Source organism: Tamandua tetradactyla, chromosome 7, assembly GCF_023851605.1.
Source record: "Tamandua tetradactyla isolate mTamTet1 chromosome 7, mTamTet1.pri, whole genome shotgun sequence".
Classification (NCBI taxonomy): Eukaryota; Metazoa; Chordata; class Mammalia; order Pilosa; family Myrmecophagidae; genus Tamandua; species Tamandua tetradactyla.
The window spans coordinates 139,091,643-139,111,157 of NC_135333.1; the positions used below are offsets into that span (position 1 = coordinate 139,091,643).

Consider the following 19,515-nt stretch of genomic DNA (forward strand, 5'->3'; position numbering starts at 1 on the left):
GTGCCATTTATGGGTTCTATGCTTTATATATATTATATCATTTGATACTCTTTCAAAACCCAATGAAGTTGATTTTATTATTACCTTTTCATTAATGAAACAAAGATCATGAAATGTAAGTAACTTTGCCTACATCACACTGCTAGAGATTGGAACCCTGGCATGACCCTTCTCAGAGTTCATTGACCTTTGGCTTAAGAAACCAACATATTCATTAAAAAATATTATATGTTTAGATAGAAAGACTCAATACTGTTAAGATGTCAGTTCACTCTAATTTATGGATTCAATGGATTCTCAATCAAAATTCCAGTGGATTTTTTTTTCTAGAAATAGTTAAGCTGATTCTAAACTTCATGTGGAAAATAAAAGAATTAAAATGACTAAAACAATTTTATAAAAGAACAAAGTTGGAGGACTTATACCATCTGATTTCAAAACTTACCATGATGCCACAATAATCAAGACCCTGTGATAACGGCAAATGGGTAGACACATAGGTCAATGGAAGAAAACTGGGGGTCCAGGACAGACTAACACATATCTGGCCAGTTGATTTGACTTTTTTTTTTTGGCCTGGGCAGGTTCTGGGAATCAAACCCGGGTCTCCAGCACAGCAGGTCAGAATTCGGCCATCAAGCAACTGAATTTTTTATAGATGTGAAAAGACAATTCAATGGAGAAAGAACTGTCTTCAACAAATGGGGCTAGACTTATTGGATGTCCATATGCAAAACCAAACAAAGTAAAACAAAACAATCACCCCTTGACCCTTATCTTGCACCATGTATAAAAATTAACTCTGAATGGATCATAGACTTATTTTTTCATTTTTTTTTTGCATCGGCAGGTCCTGGGAATTGGACCCAGGTCTCTGGTATGGCAGGCAAGAATTCTGCCACTGAGCCACCATCACACCACCCTAGACTTACATTTAAAACCCAAAACTATACAACTTCAAGGACAAAATCTTCCTGAACTTCAAGGACAAAATCTTCATGACCTTGTGTTAGGCAAAGATTTCTTAGCCATGACATCAAAAACAGTCTTTAAAAGAAAAAATTGATAAATTAGACATTCTGTTCTGTAAAATGCACTAATAAAAAGAATGAAAAGACAAGCCAAAAAATAGGAGAAAATATTTTCGAGACACATCTCTGACAAATAATTTGTACCTAGAATAAAGAACTCTCAAAATTCAATAAGAAAATAAACAACCCAATATTAAAAATAGGCAAAAGATTTGGAGAGTATGGTGGTTTGAAGCTATGTGTACCCCAGAAAAACATGTTCTTAAATTTAATCCATTCCTGTGCCCGTGACCTTTGTAAGACCTTTTGATGAAGTTACTTCAGCTACGGCATGACCCACCTCAATCAGGATGCGTCTTAATCCTATTACTAGAGTCCTTTATAAGTGGAACGAGATTCTGACAGAGAGAGATAAAGCCAAAGAGCAAGCAGCCAGAAACTGAAATCAACAAAACCCAGAACAGAAGAGGGAGACCAGGAGATATGCTCATGTGCTTTGCTATGTGACAAACTAAGGACCAAGGATCACTGACAGTCAGCCCCAGAGTGCCACAGTATTCGGGAAGAAAGCATTGCCTTGATGATGCCTTGATTTGGACCTTTTTTTAGCCTCAAAACTAGCGCTAATAAATTCCCATTGTTTAACCCAACCCATTTCATGATATTTGCTTAAGCAGCCTAGGAAACTAAAACAGACAAAACCTTCACCAATGAAGATATATGGGTGGCAAGTAAGCATATGAAAAGATGTTCAACTACCAGTAGTCATTAGAGAAAAGCACATTAATATCACAATGAGATCTCACTACAAAGCTATTAGAATGGTTAAAAATTTCAAGAAAACAACAAAAAACTAACAATCTCAAGTGCTGATGTTGACATGAAGGAACTAAACTTGTCATCATTGCCGGTGGGAATATAAAATTGTTCAACCACTTTGGAAAAGTTTGGCAGTTCCTTAAGAGTTAAGTATATACTTAATATATACCAGTAATATGGATGGTAATAATGACGAAAAAGATCTTCCAGTCTAAAACAGTACCTTGGACTTTCATTTCTGGCAGCAGCATGATAGGCTGTATGCAATGAAAATCCCTCCAATATACACAACTACCCATACGAATAAAATATAAAAATGTTAATGTATCAATGAGTTGCCAAGAATGTCAGGAATTTTCAGAGTCCAAACAAATAAATGAGAGAGAGGTCAGTGGGTCACCAAAGCTGTTAGTCATCTTGTGGGAATCACTCAAATATACATTCAAGAGTTACGGTTATTCCTTTCATATTGTAGGGATTAGGGGTGTGGCCTGCCCACCATATCATCTGGAAAATCCATGAAAAATTTTTTGCCCCCCCTGAGAGTTTGCCTTGAGGGAAAAGAAGACACTAGCAGGCAGCTGGGACAGTGTGAGAAACACTTATGGTGACACCTTGGGCAAAGGACTGCCTGCATTATGTCACTGGAAAGAACATACAGGATGGGGGTGGGGGGGTATTTCTGTTCCAAAGGGAATAGAAGAAGCACTCACTCTAACTCCTGTGTACTGTAAATGAGGAATCCCTAGATCCTAGGAAGTACAGGTCCAGCAGAAGAAGTAGGCTTCCAGACAATGACTTAAACGTAGGCTCAGATAAGACAGAGGACCCTGAACTTCTCATTTGCCTCAGGTTGCTCTTATTAAGAGGAGGGCTAAGCTCTGACGGAGACCATTGGCCAATGCAGGGCCAATTCACAAAGAGAATGAAAGATGCTTTTTGCTTTTTGGAAAAAAAAATTGGGGAGAAACATATATTTTATGCATTTATAAGTTATTAAACTTTTCAAGATATCTCTACATTTCTAGCCTTTGTGTGTCATCTGTTGGCATTCATATTCCTTTTGTAAACTTTAACTTTAAAAAAGAAACCGTGTATATGTGTAGTATTAAAAGATAAAATATGTTGATATTATGCAATACTATACTCTATTTTATGCAAATCTGAGTTTCTAAACTTTTTCCATGTTGTCTGCTGGCCTTCGCATGCTGTCTGCCACTTCCGCACAAATTCCCCAAAATTCCCATTTAATTTCTTGTGCTGACCCATGATATACCAAAACTAGTGATAGGGTAAGCTGTGATATGGAAGGGATAACTATACTATTACAGCTTTGAAGGATGTAGGAGATAGTAGGCAAAACACGACTTTCCCAGGCTAAGAAATCTCACAGTTGACCTTCTATTACACTATTATTACCTTCTATTACCTAAAAAGCTACTAAGTGTAAGTGAAATAAAGTTTTTCTTTCTCTCATTACCCCACCCCAACTTTCTTTTCACTGAGAGGGAAAAAATTCCTCTGAGGATTCATAACCTCAAGATAGCTTCAGTGAGTTTGCAGCCTGAATTCATAGAAATTGGGTAGTCAAAAAAACTCACACTGAGAATTTAGATTAAAGTTGTTCTCAGTTAATAGCAATCCTGTATGCCTGGCAGAACCAAATGAGAAGAAAATCCTTTCTGGGACCTGTGTTCAGACAAGACCTCAAAGAATTCCCACAGAATAAAATTTCAAGGAATATGAACTTACAGTAAAAAAATTACAAACATTTAAGGAAATAAGGCATCACGAGTAAAATGCAGCAAAATCAGGAGACGACAAGACTGGGCTTCTGACGATTTCAGATATTATAATGATTGAACACAGAATATGAAATAAGTATTCTAACATATTTATAGGAATAAAGGAGGAGATTGAAAACATAACTAGAGAGCAAGAAAGTACAAAATAGCTTTGAAAAGGAACCCAGGAGAATGTTTAAAAGCAAAGAATATAAAAATTAAAGATTTAAGTGGATGGATTTAACAATAGATTAGACAAAGCTGAAGAGAGAATTAATGAATTGAAACAAAAGCCAAGGACATTATCCAGACCACAATTTTTAGAATAAGCACATAGAGAACATGAAAAAGAGATTAAAAGATATGGAGAACAGAAAGATATATGAGTGTGTGTGTGTGTGTGTGTGTCTGTGTGTGTGTCAGAAGAAGAAACAACATTGTAGAGTTAACGGCTTAGAATTTCCAGGATCAATGAATGATACTAGTCCACGAGTATAGAAATCCCAGTGATTCTCAAGCAAAATAAACAAGAAGTCCATACCTAGATTATTATTGTGAAACAGCAGGCCACCAAAGGAAAGGTGTAGATCTTAAAAGCAGCCACAGTAAACAGACAAATTACTCATAAAGAAATAAAACTTAGACTGCAGCTAGCTTTTGAACAACAACAATAAATGTTTTCTAGAATAATATCTCCAAAGGGCAGAGAGAAAATAACTTTCAACATAGAATTGTAATCCAGGAAAAACATCCTTCAAGATTGGGAACTACATAAAGACATACTTAGAAAACCAAAGTGTTTGTCCACAAAAACTCTCAAGAACAACATTTGAAGAATGTTCTCCAAGATGAAATAATGTGTTCCCAGATGGATGTTCTCACATGTAGGAAGAAAAGATAAGAAAAAAATTGGTAAAACAGTGGGTAAATCTAAAAGAAACGTTGGCTGTATAAAACAATAAGTGCATTGCTTTTGTGCGGTTATAAAAGAGATATAATAAAACACAGGACAACAATAGTATATAAATTACAAAGGGGACTCTCTGATGACCTATTTCACTGAGAAAATTAAATCAATCAGAAGATAACTGCCACCATTACATCTATCCACCTACTGGCATCTGCACCCAATATAATCTCTCCTTCCCAGCTGACACAAAAGTTGAACTGTCCAAGCTCCTTTCTAAGGCCAATTCCTTCACTTGGGCTCTAGATTCCAATACCTATCGCCCACTCTTCCAGTATGTGCAGTGGGATTCTTCCCTCTCTCTTACATCATCACCATTCTCCTCTTTCCTTGATCTTTCTCACCAGCATAAAACATACTGTTATTTTTCCCAGCCCTAGAATATAATCTTCCTTTCAATCCTTCTTCCTCTGCCAGAAGCTCTAGTTCCCTATTCTCTTTTGCAGCAAAATTCCTTGAAAGGGTTTTCTCCATTCTTTCAATTTTAGCAAAAAAAGCTCAAACAAAGTAAAAAAGAAGGAATCAATAAAACAAAAGCAGAAATTAATGAAACAGAAATCAAACATTATCCAAACAAAAATCGTCCCATGCTTAATAGGCACTTCATGAGCATTTGCAAGTTAACTAGGATGTGAAGTAATTCAGCAAAAGAATACTTCTAAAATCTAAAATTTATAAAGCATATTACCTGTTCTTCCTTTTATCGAAGATGAATTTTTTAAGTCTCCACTAATACTGGTGACTGTAGCCTTGTATTTTCGCCCGGGCACCAGGTCAGTAAAAGTGAATTCTTTGGCATCTCTGGAGAGCGACTTGTGGATGACCAGGAGGTCTCTGTCAGCCAGTGAAATGATGTATTCTTCCCACTCTGCTACAGGGGTCTGCCACATAATGCTCAGTGAGGTTTCATTGGCATGTTTGACACGAAGCTGGAGGACAGCCAGGGGGACTGAGGAAAAAGCCATGGAGACTTCGATCATTGACTGACTCATTCATTTATGGGGTATTGTTTAGAGAGTTGTTCTCCTCTATCCACAGGACTGTTCTAATTCAGCATTTCTTTTTATAATGGTTATGGGCATTTTTAAAAAAGCTAATCACTAAAAGCTTTGCTTGTATACTATAATCAGAAATAAGGATTTAAAAGAATATTATTGGAAACATTTTGTAGGAAGGGTATTTATCTTTTTTACCATACATTACTTTATTAACGTTTATCTCTTCATGTGAATTCTATGATACAAAAATATTTAATTCAATCTTGTCATCCACAGAACCACAGAGAAGAGTTTGAGTTTGAGCATTTAGGTGGAGTTGGGAGGATTTGTTATCCCCAAGCCTTGGAAAAAACAAGTGCTTTCTTCCATCCATTTCTCAAGAAGGGATACTAATGTTTTCACAAAAGGGATGGCTGGCAAGTAATAATAGCATCTGATTAAGGACTACCTATATCCAAAACCAAAATTGCTTCTATTTCTTTTAAAGGTTTTCTTCCATTACGATTTTCAGTCTAGAAGAAATTATTAAGAGCAAAATTTTGGTTCCACAAAACAAAAGGGAAGCTAAACCATGGAAGAATCAACGTGTAAAATTATATCATAATTTTTCCATCAAACAAACCTTCTATAATTCTATTCTAGTCGAGTCCTAAAACCTGCATCTTTCTTCTTTAGTTATACAGAGATGAATTGGATTGTTTACACTGAGGTCTATTTCGAGTCATCTCATTCACCTGGAGGTACAGTTTAAGAAAAGTTCTCTTGAAAATTATGCCAACATGCCGATGGCTTCTATTGTCCCTTAACCTTACATTTTCTTAATTAGTTATTATGCCAGCATGCTGATGACTTCTATTGTCCCTTGACCTTACATTTTCTTAATTCATAGAGGAGAGTGATAAAATATTAGAGAGGATATAGATGCTTTTTATGTGAAATACTAAAAACTGCTTAATTTAGGTCTTGATCATCATTGAACGACATTAATATTTGGAAAATGAAGAGAGTACTAGAAGACACTGTTGGTAAGTTTAGGAAGGTCTCGATCCTTTTCTTTGATATTCTTCTAAAAAGAACATTGACTCAATGTAGTTATGTTTCTATGTTTGGGCAAGAAAATACTTGAATTTCATCCCAATGTCACAGGGATTTTCCCCAAATTTTTTAATGCAAAGGACAACTCTTTTACTTGAACACTGAGGAAAAACAGACTCAGAGAAGTCATGCCTTTCCCTGGGATTACAGTAAAGTGGTGACAACAAGAATGCCAAGACTCACGTCTTAGTATCCTCATTTATCCCTGCCCTGGAATCCAAAACCATCCCTCTCCACCTCCTTGGTAGCTGAAATTCCCAGATGAGTCAGTATTAGGCCAAGGCAGTGATTCCCCAACTGTGATAACTAGATGTGAACTCTCTACTTTTGGGAGAAGGATTAAGTCTTTACTTTCAGATTGTATCCTTCGTACAATGGTCTTCCTTTTATATGGTGTTTTTTAACAAAAGTAAACCCAAGCAACTTCATGTTGGTCAGAAATCTGGGGAGAAAACTCTACTTCTCCATAATATCTCAAATTCAAGGAATGCTGGGGATGGCATCGACATTACCTACGTTACTTGGGCATGTGAACAAATTAAGGCCCCATCCGTCATGAACACCTTAATATTTGCTTACCTGTCCTGCCTTGGCAACGCTGAGAATTCTTCAGGTTTCCACTCTCAACAGTGACCTCTGCTTCATACTGTCTTCCCGGTATGAGCCCTATGTCATTGATGACATAGTGTGTTTCCTCCTTCCCCACGGTGACATTGAACAGCACCAAGGAAGCATTGAAGAGTACGATACGATACTGCTCCCAGTCTCCAGCAGGGGGCGACCAGCTCACCGCAAGGGATTTCACCCGACCATTGCTATTTGCCTCCAGGTTTCCAACTTTCTCTGGAACTAAATGGTGGAAAGATGTCAAACAGGAGATACTAAAAACCAAAAGTAAAGATATTCATTTCCTTTCTATGCACAAGTATAGATATGAGATACAATACTGTATTTCAACATTTCTATCTCCACCTAATGTCTATGGATTGCAAAGAACTGTTCTTCCTCATTTTGGAGATATTTAACACTCAAGTAATGTATGCTAAAATAACTTGTCTAATATATCAATAATGCGATCTTCTGGAACACCATTAATAACCTAATCCTACTTGTGCTGTTTTTATTGATTGCACAGCAAACCTCGACAGGATACTGATGTTGCTTCGAATGGTGGTAATCTTGATGGACGTGGCATTTTTTGAGAGAGATACTAGATGTGGCGGTTATGAAACATTCCTCTTTTTAATCTGAAAAGATGAATCTTTTGCAACATGGCTCTGTTCTACCTTATTATATTTTTACTAAAACAAACAAAAAAAGCAAAACAAACATTCAGCTTTTCCCCAATAACTACAGAATAAAACGTCAAGGGTTTGGCTCGGCATTTGTGGTTCTCCAAAATCAGACGCCATGTCCTTCCAGTCTTTTCTCTGACCACTCCCCCCTACCCACCCACAATGCTGGGTTCCAGCTGCACGTTCTGCAGACCTGAAAGTCCCACGGGTTCTTCTGCCTCCGTGCCTTTGCTCATCTTATTCCCTCCACCTCAAATGTCCTTCCTTCTTCATCCCTTCCTCCCACAAATGAGCTACACATTCTTCAGGTGCAAGCTGAAGGCCAATTCATCGAAGAAATCTGACCATATAGCTCTTTCTCGGAATCGCTAAGAGCAAAGAGAATGGACTCTGGCATCATATAGCTGGGCTTTAATTCTAACTCCACCATTTACTAGCTGTATGACTGGGCAAGTTATTTGACCCTTCTAAACTATCTGTAAAATGGTGGTAATAACAGAATTCTCTTGTGGCTTTGCTGTTAGAACTAAATGAAATAATGCTTTAGTCAGTGTCTAATACATGGGAAGAACATTAAAATTATTGTTAGAATGTGTTTTTATTTGCGTGTGTGTGTATATTCTATATCTGTGCTACTAAAATGTAAAGCAGGGGTCGACAAACTTTGTCTCCAGAGGGCCAGATAGTACTATTTCAGGCTTTGTAAGCCATTTATAAGTCTCTGTATATATATATATATATTATAGCCCTTTAAAATGTAAAAGTGGGCCATGGTTTGCTTATTCCTAACTTAAAGCCAAGTAGCAGGTCTTATTTACTTTAATAACTTCTAAAGCTCCTAGTATAGTAACTTACTCACAGAAGACATAGGATAAATGTTTGATGACATAAATTAATTAAATAACTTATGGAAAGCATGGTGAAATGTTAATGGGCCCTTGCTATTCTATTTATTGGCATCAATACTTTGGCATTTATGATACTTAAGCGGTATCATATAATAAAGCACAGGGCAGAGACAATTATGCAGATCATTCAGGAATCCAAATACTTGCTTCAATAACTCAGTTGAATGCAATTCATCCTCTCCAATACTCTGTGCATGGGGCCCTGGCCGACAGATGCCCGCAGGCATATAGACCGTCCTTTCCAGGCTGGAAAGGAATTTCACCACCAACTTCGTTTGCCATTTTCTAGGATACATCAGAGAGTAATCTGGGAAGTCAAGGAATATGCTGGACCCCAAAAGTTACCTGTTCTGCCCACTGCCATCTTCTGAGCAGACAGTTCCCCCACGACGCAGCTGACGGTAACTTGATAAAGTCGTCCAGGAACTAAGTCTTTAAAGTGAGTTTCAGTAACCTGGGGTGCTAGTGTTCTGGATTCTTTGACCGTCCCTTGGTGAAACAAGGTGATATTGTAGGAATCTACATCTCCAGCAGGTTTTTGCCACTTGACTTTTAGAGAGGTCAAACTGCCATCATTTGTCACCCTCAAATTTGAGACTTCCATGGGGGCTAATTAAGAAAGAAAGGAAAAAAGACTTTTATGGAGAATATCTTACCAATCTTGCAAGCCACATACTCACTGGGGATTTTGCTTCCTGCAAGTGACAGTCCTTGCTCAGAAGGGAACAACCATTTTAAGTGGCAAAATAATATTGCATAATCAAAAAAAGGTTGTCCGGCTAGAGGAAAGAGCATGACCCTGGCCGTTGGGAGCCTGAATTTTGGTTCAGACTTCGCCATCAGTCAGCTGAGCAACTCCGGGCAGCTCTCTCTATCTCAAATGAGCTGTTCTCCTTATTGGAAAATGAGGGATGGTCAAAAGACTTATAAGGACCTTTTCAGTTCTGAAACTCTTTAAATGGAATATTCAAAAAGGCCGATCATCTGCCTAATTTTTTCCATGGTGTATATATAGAATAACATCAAGAGCTTCATAAATAGATTGATTAATTGATTGACAATTACAAAATTTTGGATGCTAAAATACTTTATTTTTCATATAAATCATGATAATGGTAAGATTTAATAGTTGTGTTATTATTTCAACAAAAGGGAATGATTGTAAAGCAGACACACTTAGGTAAGTATTTTTTCTACTATCTATCTATGCTATAATTTTGGGCCTCACTAATTGCATATTATACATTAACAAGGATTCATTACGAGAATGGGCGTAGCACACTGATTCTGCATAGAGTAGTCAGAAGCACAATTTGCCCTTGGTGTACATAAATAACTCTTAAGGTATATGGAGCATTTTTGGGGGGGGTCGAATGTCTACACATCTTTGTGGTGTGATGTAAAAGGTATTTAAATGTAAGGTATCCCCAACTCTCTCTATCTCACCACCTCTCCCCCTGTTCCAGAAAATTCAGCAGAGCAATTTCAAAGGTACTATATATTTTAAAGCTTCTCTTAAATTAGATAACTTACTAAGAGAGGGATTTATTAATCATTAGACCCATCGGAAGCATTCTAATGTAGTAAAATGCAAGCTCCATAAATGCAAAGACCTGTCATTTCTGGATGTTGTTATAGTCACAATGCCTAGAATATAGTTGACACTCAAAATATAATGGTTGAATGAGTGAATAAATATGTTTCTGAATTATTCATTAAAACAGCACAGATTAGTTTATCAGGCTAGATTAGGCTGTAAGAACAGATCCTGCAGTAATGGATTTTAAGACATACTTTTTTAGGTACAGGTTTTGGAATTGTTTGCAACATGGGGATATATCTATGTACATCACTGAGAAAAGTTATCTTGATTCATTTTGAGGCTGTTGTACAGACAGTGGCTGCCTTCCTAAAAGAAGAATGTAGGAATCCTTACAAGGAGATACGTATAATAAACGAGAAGCTGGAATCTAAACAGCAATGAACTTTGCCTACTTCAAAATGTTGCCAAGAGCAAATCTAAAATTTAGAATCAAACGGAATCTTCTTTCTCTGGGTAGAAAAGTAGATCTATATTAAGGACCTTCTATAACTTACAGCAATTTCAGTTTGTCCTATATTACCATTATTCAAATAATTTAATAAACCTAGTACATTAAACAGTTCCTTGATTTAAGCATAATTCTTGTTCCACTAACTAGGGGAACTTACCTATCCTGACCAGTTTTGATCTGGAGTTTTGCAGCCCTGCAGCCTCAGTTACAATAGTGAGGTTGTAGAGGCGGCCAGGCGTCAGCCCCTGGAAGGTGTAGGAAGTAGCATGTTTGTCCACGATGCTGCCATGAACTGGGATCCCTTTATCCATTAATGTTAACCGGTATTGTTCCACATTCCCAGAGCCATGGGACCAGGAAATCCTAAGAGAATTAGTTTTCTTGGAAATACCAATATCTTTCACTGCGGATGGCACTAGTGGGATAAAAATGTATATCCAAAGAGTCATTTCATAATTTTCTTATAGAAGACAGACACATTTACGTAGAGATCACACACATTCTTTTAAGCTTCTCTATGATTCTCTCTGGTGGGATAATGGTAATGAATAACCACACTCTTCTGCAATTGTACTGGAGCCTTGTTTAATGTGGGCTTTTCAAAGTCCACAGCCTAAAGCTACATCAAAGTTACTTTTCTATCTCCACCTGCTTAGTAGGTATTAAGGTTATTTTTGTGAATGGAATATGATGTTGCATAGCAGCCACAGGAAGAGGAAAAGGAAAAACTACAGAAAGAGAAAAAACAGAGAAAAAATAGGGAGAGAAGACGAGGGAGAGGGAATGATATGAAAGACACATACTTTATGGAGAGAGGTGGCATTGCTATCAGATATGGAAGATGCGACATTTCTCACCAAGTCAAGGAAGCAAAGACTTGTTTCAAACACAGGAAAATTTAGGAAATACATTATTTAATGTTATGAAAAGACTATATGAAGGAGGAAAGCACTGTAAAAATAAATGTGATGGCACAGACTTAGAAAATGAGGCAGAAAATTCTCATTTTGGGTTAGACATCTAGGATTTGGGTTAGATGGGCCACTAGGGAACATCTATTTCAATTTGGAATACGTTTCGGTCCAGGTCTTAAAATCACATGGCAAGTGAACAGCACAGCCAAGCCTCCTTCTTTTCAGTCCAGGGTCTTCCCACTGTATCACACTACCATTCCTTAAATAAAGAATAACTCCAGAAAGACCATAGAACACCCAGATATATGTAAACAGTTCTTACCTGTTGATCCATTGGTATAAACTGTAGAGGAACGTTTATTGCCAGAAACAGCTGTGATGGCAATATTGTATCTACAACCAGCAGTGAGGTTAAAAAAAGTATATTCTTTCCATGGGGAATTTTCTTGAATTTGAACCCCCTGTATCTTTTGGTTATTATCATCAAATAACTGCACCTCATACCAGGTAACTTTTCCGGGAGAAGGAGTCCACCAAACATGCAAGCTGGTTGAAGAAGCCTTCTCTTTATTGACTTCAAACCTAGCAGGAGGCAAAGGATCTGCAAGGCAAATACCAAGAAAGAGAGCATGGCTTGAAGGGGTCTGCAAATACATGCTTATCTCACTACGATTCAGATCAATTTTCCTTAAAAACGTTAAGAATCGGTTGCCTGTGAAACAAACTGGCATTTTAACTTTGCTTCCAAACCTGCCATTTCATTTTTTTTTTTAAACCACTTAGCTACTACTCACATGAATTCCTTTTTCTAATAAAACTTTTTGTTAAGGTAGCTCTGACCTTGGAAACCCACGCAAGCTTATAGTTTCCTTGGCTTGAAAATTCAGCAAACTTTTCAAGCATTGCCAAACATCCAAGCTCTGCAGAAAATACAGATATTTAGAAATACCTTGAAATTCACACTGAACTTTTTCTTTCCTAGGTTATGGATATTTGGTGGGAAGTATACATAACCTGGCATGGTTTTCATATATTAGTAAGTCAGAAAAGATACAGATTTGGTTATGAACCTAAGCTAGGCTTATTCACCAAAATGGATTCTCCCAACAGCTGGAGGTGCCTATATCTGTAGGTTTTCTAAATCTCAGTTCCGGGTATGAAGCATATAGGACACTTCTGAGCTGCTGGAACCCATAGCACAGGTGGGAATGGGGAAGCTCTGCACTCAGCTGTTCACTTTCTTTCAACTCTCAAAGCCATGCCTTGAATTTCCACTGTGTAACATAAAATAGGATGAACAGGATGTCCCCAGGTCAGGAACCAGGGGTCACTGGCATTTAGTGAGCTGTTATTCTTTTGGTGCATTGGGAGAAAATCTGAGAAATAAGACTCTTCCTACCCTAAATGCTAGGGGCAGAGCACCTATGTATGCGAAATGTTCAGAAATCCTACATGGTTCTTGACCTATAAAGTGGGATCAAGATATTGGAGACCAATTTCCAAGGGTCAGGTTATTCAGGTGATTTAGCAGCATGGCTACAGTGACCTGTTCTTATCTTGATTACATTTTACTTACAGATACTCCAGAAATTCTAGAACCTTCTTAGAACAGAAAATGTTTGTTTAAGAAGGTGCTCACCTATTATGATCATAAATATAGATAGGAACAAGGTAACCTTACTCTACATTCAAAAGGCATATGGATATGACAGGTTTAATTTAACATTTGATCAATCTAATGTCTTTATGCTATGATTTATATGAGCATATTATATTGAAAAAATTTAACGAGCCACATACGATAACATAACATTTTATATTATCGATAATTAATAGCAATATGTTATGTTAGCTGACAAGTACATGGAGGTAGAAGTAACTCGGAGACATTCCAGAGACAGCCCAAAGCACTGGCAAGCTTGGAAGACAAGGTTATGTGGTTTATACCACAACACAGCCTTTTGGACTACTCGAAGAGATTCTAGAGTTTAACTGCCTGGATTTGAACCCAGCTCTGTTATTTTTTTAGCTATGTCACTTGGGGTAATTAACCTAACTATGCCCCAGCTGCCCATCTACAGAACATTGATAAGAACACTCTTTTTTCATAGACTTATTATGAAGGTTAAATTAAATATTACATATAAAGCACTTAGTGTCTGGCATACAGAAAATGCTCAATGTTAGCTGTTATGATGAGGATGAAGCTGATTAGTCCTATAACCAAGAAAAGATAATGTCATGAAGAAGCAGTGAGATATAGTGGTAGAGACTGTGGATTTTGGAGTTAAAACTAAATTCAAATCCTGACTCCACCACCTATCAGCCATGAGACTTTGGTCAAGCTATTTAACATATCCAAGCATCAATTTTCCCATCTGTCTATGAGGATAATGGGAATATTTGTCTTACAGGGTGTTTTGAGGATTAACAAAATATAGAGAAGAGTTTACCTGGCACATAATGGGAACTCATCAATATAAACTTAAGGCAAAAGTAGAATTTTCTTTTGCAATGAAACTGATGTAGCCCTACTTGCCTCCTTCATAAAAAAAAAAAGCCCTGATAAAATCTTACCAGTTTATTCCCATGGACTAACTTTCTAACTGGTGAAGTAAGATGAAAAATTCCCAAACGATGATTCTCATTTATATGTTCTTAAGGAAAAGCTGAAGTTTATGTCTGGCAATGATATTTAAATGTTCTATCCTATATAACAGTCCATTACCTAGTGTCAAACGAAAGGAAAGAACATAATTGCCCCGGGGTAAAGTTTTCTTGTTGCTTGGCTGGACTAAGGCATTTCACTATCATGAGCTCTTAACAGCTACTGAAACTCAAGAACAACCCTGCCGAGGACCCAACTGAGATGACACATTCTTGCTGAAGTGGCAGCTGAAGGACAAGGATGAGTGGACGGCTACTTCCCAGTGATACGTCAAAAGAAACCAATACTCTCATCTACATCTACTACCAGGTCAGAAAAAAGAATAGTGAAAATGATTAGTATAATCTAAACATATGTAATCTGCAAAACATGAGCTATAGAAATTGAATTTTAAAGTTGCGTGCCTAGAGGGTGAAGTTCAGAAATGCAGACTTTATCTAATCTTTCTGAGCCAGAAAACAAAACAGTCAATCCTTTGTACATCCGCTAGAACAAAGGAACAATGAGACTGGGAAGTGCCTGGGCTGGGAGAACCTGCGCTGGAAACAAACACTTAAACCCCATTTACACTGTGATAAAGCCTTTGCTGGCAATTATCCACTATTACTATGCATACTGCAGAAATTAAATAGATTTCAGAGAAGCACTTTTTCATCTAAAAACAATGAAAGCTCTGCTGTATTAAAAATGTTTTCATTATTCTGTTAGACACAAATTAGATACTTTCATAAGGGCTGTTTTTATAGCTTACATACAGTGAAGTATTTAATGCTATGTGAAAATTTAGTTATCTACCTGTAATCTCCTGATCATACGACAGATTATATGTAATTAGAAAATGCTACTTGACTTACGTAATACATGCTGCTGGCTAGAGGGATCAAGCGTACATATGTGTGCTTTTATAGCCTCCCTGTTTTTGAAAAACTCATCTCTCTCAGATACATAGTCACTAGTGAAGTATATTTTCTGTCAAAAACCATAAATCAATATTTTAACTTTGTTTAAAATGTATCATCAGCCATAAATTTAAGACATCTCATTTCTGTACTTCTTGGTTCAAGAAAGACATGAAATATGGCAGGTCAAATGCAAAGGTCTGCGGTATTCATCTGATATATTTGAATGAATTTACCAGAATCAGGAAGCCCCAGAGTTTCATAAGTAGGCTTGATGTCAATCAATCTTTCTGAACTCAAAAGAAAATAGAAAGTTTGGCTAAATTCTTGAACCAAAATGAATTCTTTCTTTTTTTTCCTTTTTCTCCCCCCAATTTGACTTACAGAAAGACACATGTAACGTAAGCAAATTTCTTTCTTAATCAATTTTTTTGTTGAGCACAGCCATTAAAATATCAGTATCTTGATATAGAAATTTCCAGAATATTTAGAATTGATAACGATCACATTCATTCAACTTTACAACAAGACTGCAGCCAATCTATGCATTGGTGCCAAAAGCTTTTCTTGAAGGCATAATAACACTGCACTATACTTATGCAGGATCTCATAGTTGACAACGTGTTTGGAATCAGGCTCAGAGATGTTGAGTGACTCCTTTATATCACACAGGTAACAGGCAGTACAACTGAGCTTTGAAACACCTGGCTTCAAATTGTGTGTTCAATCATACCTTGGCTGACCCAGGGTGGAAAGCGATGTCATAAATTGCACATTCAGCATAACAACAACAAAAATCAAACCAGATGTCTATGGGGATATAATGGGAAAATTTGTTGATTTGTTTACATGGTGATTTGAACATTGTAGCACAGCTAAACTGAAGAACAACAGTAATAACAGCTAAATCTAATTCTGTAGTCATTTATGTTCCATGAGTATTATAATTATTTTAGAAAATAACGTGTGTTTTTCGTTCGAACCTTTTTGCCTAATTTTACTACCTTTGCCTCGGGTCCCATTCCTTTGTGTCAAGATTACTCCAAGAGTTTTTTAGATGTTTTCCCTTTTTCTTCCTCTATTACCAAGTTAACTTTTTATATATCTCTCCTATCTGCCATCCGTATACCTTCTTAAAGAACCAAGAACTTTCCATGATTTCCCATTTCAGGAAGACATCTAAGTTTCTTCCTACGCATCCAAGGTTCCTCAAGCTGGTATCACATCCCTTCTCCAACCTTATCTTTCCCTACTGCTTGACTATGGTGAGTTTTCTGGCTTTCTTTAAAGATGGTACACTATTTTATGTTAATACATTAGACTGCCATGCCTTAGGTCTAACACCTTTATAAACTAATTACAAAATTCAGGTACTAAGGAGCTTTGCAAGATTTATCACCCTCAAAAGGAAAGTTAAAATAGTTTCTACAATCATTTGCTTCATTACTTAACAAGTGCGTGGGTTACCATTTATTCTGGGGACTACCATATTTCACATTAGTATGTAACCAGATAGATGACCAGATGACTGGCTCTCTGAGATTCTAATCAACTCAGGGAATTAAGGCATTTGTGAAAAGGGCAAACACAAAAACGAAATATCAGGGAAGCAGACTTTTGATGTCAGACTAGACTTGGGTACAAATTTCCACACTGTCACCAAAGGGGTGGCTTTAGGCAAGTTGCTTAACCTCCCTGGTCCTCAGTTTCCTCATCTGTAAAATGGGCTAACAATACCTACTTTACAGAGCTGAAGTGTTGGGAGGTAACGGAGGTAAAATGTTAAGCACAGTCTGATTCGTGGGGGGCACCCGTGAATGTTAAGTTGGTATCAGTGTTACTGCCACTCGTATAGACCAGCATTAAAGAAAAATACGTAAAATAGAGAAGGACATCCAAGGGCTCAGGGATGGGCTTCATGAAAAAGTGAACTTGACCAAGTTTGGAAGGTCAAGTAGGACTTAAAAAAAATCTCAGTGTCAGCACTGAGGGTACTGGACAACTTAGGGAGACTTTGGCAATCTTCTCCCTATGATATCCTTCAGTAGTCCCAACCTAAATCTGAGCAACAATTGAGGCTTTCTCAATATTATCTAAAGTGCTACATAATATTATCTAAAGTGCTAAAGAGAAGTTCCCAATCTCCTCTTCCAATTATTGCTGCCCAGAAGCCCCTCTAATGCAGAAATTCACGTGCTATCACTTAGTTGCACTTCCAAACCGGGGCACATTGATATTAAGAATTATTATTAAGTTATGCATGATAATGATATTGTGGTTATGCTTTAAAAGAATCCTTATCTTTTAGAGATGCATAGTGAAATATTTACAGGTGAGATTAGATGATGACTTGGTGGCATCAAAATGATATGAGGGTGGAGAAGTGGGTGGGAATATAGATGAAACAAGTTTGGGCATAAGCGGATAATTTTTACAGGTAGGTGAAAAGTTCATTACATTTTTCTGTTTTCTTTTCCATGTGTTTGAATTTTTCCCTAATAAAAGAAAGAAAACACAAAATAAACAAGAATCCCTGGAAATCTGTTTGTATCCCTACCATGTTCAGGAGGGTATATTATAGGTTAGGGGCATATATGCATTTTCATTTATATACATTCATACTTATAGAATGGGTTTGCTTTCTCCTCACAAAGTCAGAAAGGTGCCGGCAGTGTCCTTTACTGGGAATAGAAGGCAAAGTGGTGTTTCTCTGTTCTTCTCCCATTCTGTCCAGGTAAATTAGATTTTATCTCTTTCTAGCTAATCTGTAGAATTCCATGCACACCAATAGAAGTTAAGACCAACAGAAGGGGCTTCCTAAGTATACAAAGGAAGATCAACTACAGAGAATTGAGCTGGTTCACTCTGCAGATGTAGCCCGGTTGACTTTAAAATTCTTGAAATAACTAGATGACTAATGGTTGGGTGCTAAATATTTAAGACTATTACTAAAAAAGTTCAACGTAATTGAAATAAATAGATGTTTATAGTTTCTTAACGCTAGCACACATTTAATCATTATTTCACATTTCGTGTAGGCTAAATATATGCAGATTTAAAGGTATTTTGTAATACTTCTTCATCTTTAAAAGCCGATTAGAAAAGTAACAACAAAATATCATATGGTAATTTAGAAGGACTACACAAACTTAAAAATTCTTTCTGCAGAGTAGAGGAAAGAATATTGCAGTTTCAGGAAATAAGGATTCCAGTTCTGGCTATACCATATATTAGATGTGTGGATTTGTATAATTATGAATTATGATTAATTCACAGAAGATCCACATCCTATCTCTAATAGGAAAATAGTAGAAGCAAACTTACTGAACTCTTACTATGTGACAACAGCTATTTATGTATTAATCGATTAAACCTTGCAATGCTCCTATGAAGTAAGCATTATTATAATCTACTTTTAACAGATTAGGAAACAAACCTAGAGAGGTTAAGTAACTTGCCCAAGGCAATTTATCTAGTAAGTAAGTGGTGGAGGCAAGCTGCCTCTAGACCTCAACTCTAAACCACTATCTTACCCTCCTCTTCATAATATCCCCTCCACAGGGTTGTCATGAGAATGAAATTAAACTACATATATGTTTGGATGTGTGTTTTAATATTATGGCATACTAAAAAAGGTGTTTTGCATACTATAACAGTCAAAAACAAACATTAGAGTATTATCTTTTTCTTCAGAAAGACAATAAATACTCCTAGGGTTTATAGACTTAACCACATGTAAGAAGGAATGGTGCCAAGAACAAGAGAAAAACTATGTGACGAGCTCTTTACCTTCAGTGTGCACTGATTCATTTTGATGCTGTTTAAAATGCAGATTCCCCAGGGCTCACTCCTTCTAAATTCTAATTCATTACATGGGGGGTAAAAACCAAGAATCTCCTTTTTACAACAAGCTCTGCAAGAGATTTTTTTATGTAAGTAGCTTACAGACATTATTGAGGAATAATGGCCTATATTTAAAGCTATATGAGCAACATTTTAAAGTGGAAATAGTAGCTGATATGGAGATTTGGTAACAAAGCCCCTAAAATAATTTTTTAAACAATTTTTTTTAATCATAGCAAT

The 19,515-nt window shown here is 36.8% G+C and overlaps 1 protein-coding gene across 3 annotated transcripts in view; it reads right to left on the minus strand.

Annotated features, from left to right (window-relative positions):
• Positions 1-19,515, minus strand: part of PTPRB (protein tyrosine phosphatase receptor type B) — a 124,124-nt gene that overhangs the window by 70,657 nt on the left and 33,952 nt on the right. For all 3 annotated transcript variants that reach the window (XM_077111429.1, XM_077111430.1, XM_077111432.1), the window contains 5 exons: positions 12,188-12,466; positions 11,109-11,366; positions 9,243-9,506; positions 7,274-7,543; positions 5,290-5,550 (listed from right to left, as the gene is read on the minus strand). In XM_077111429.1, coding sequence (XP_076967544.1) covers positions 5,290-5,550; positions 7,274-7,543; positions 9,243-9,506; positions 11,109-11,366; positions 12,188-12,466 — 1,332 coding nt within the window. The remainder of the gene's footprint in view (positions 1-5,289; positions 5,551-7,273; positions 7,544-9,242; positions 9,507-11,108; positions 11,367-12,187; positions 12,467-19,515) is intronic.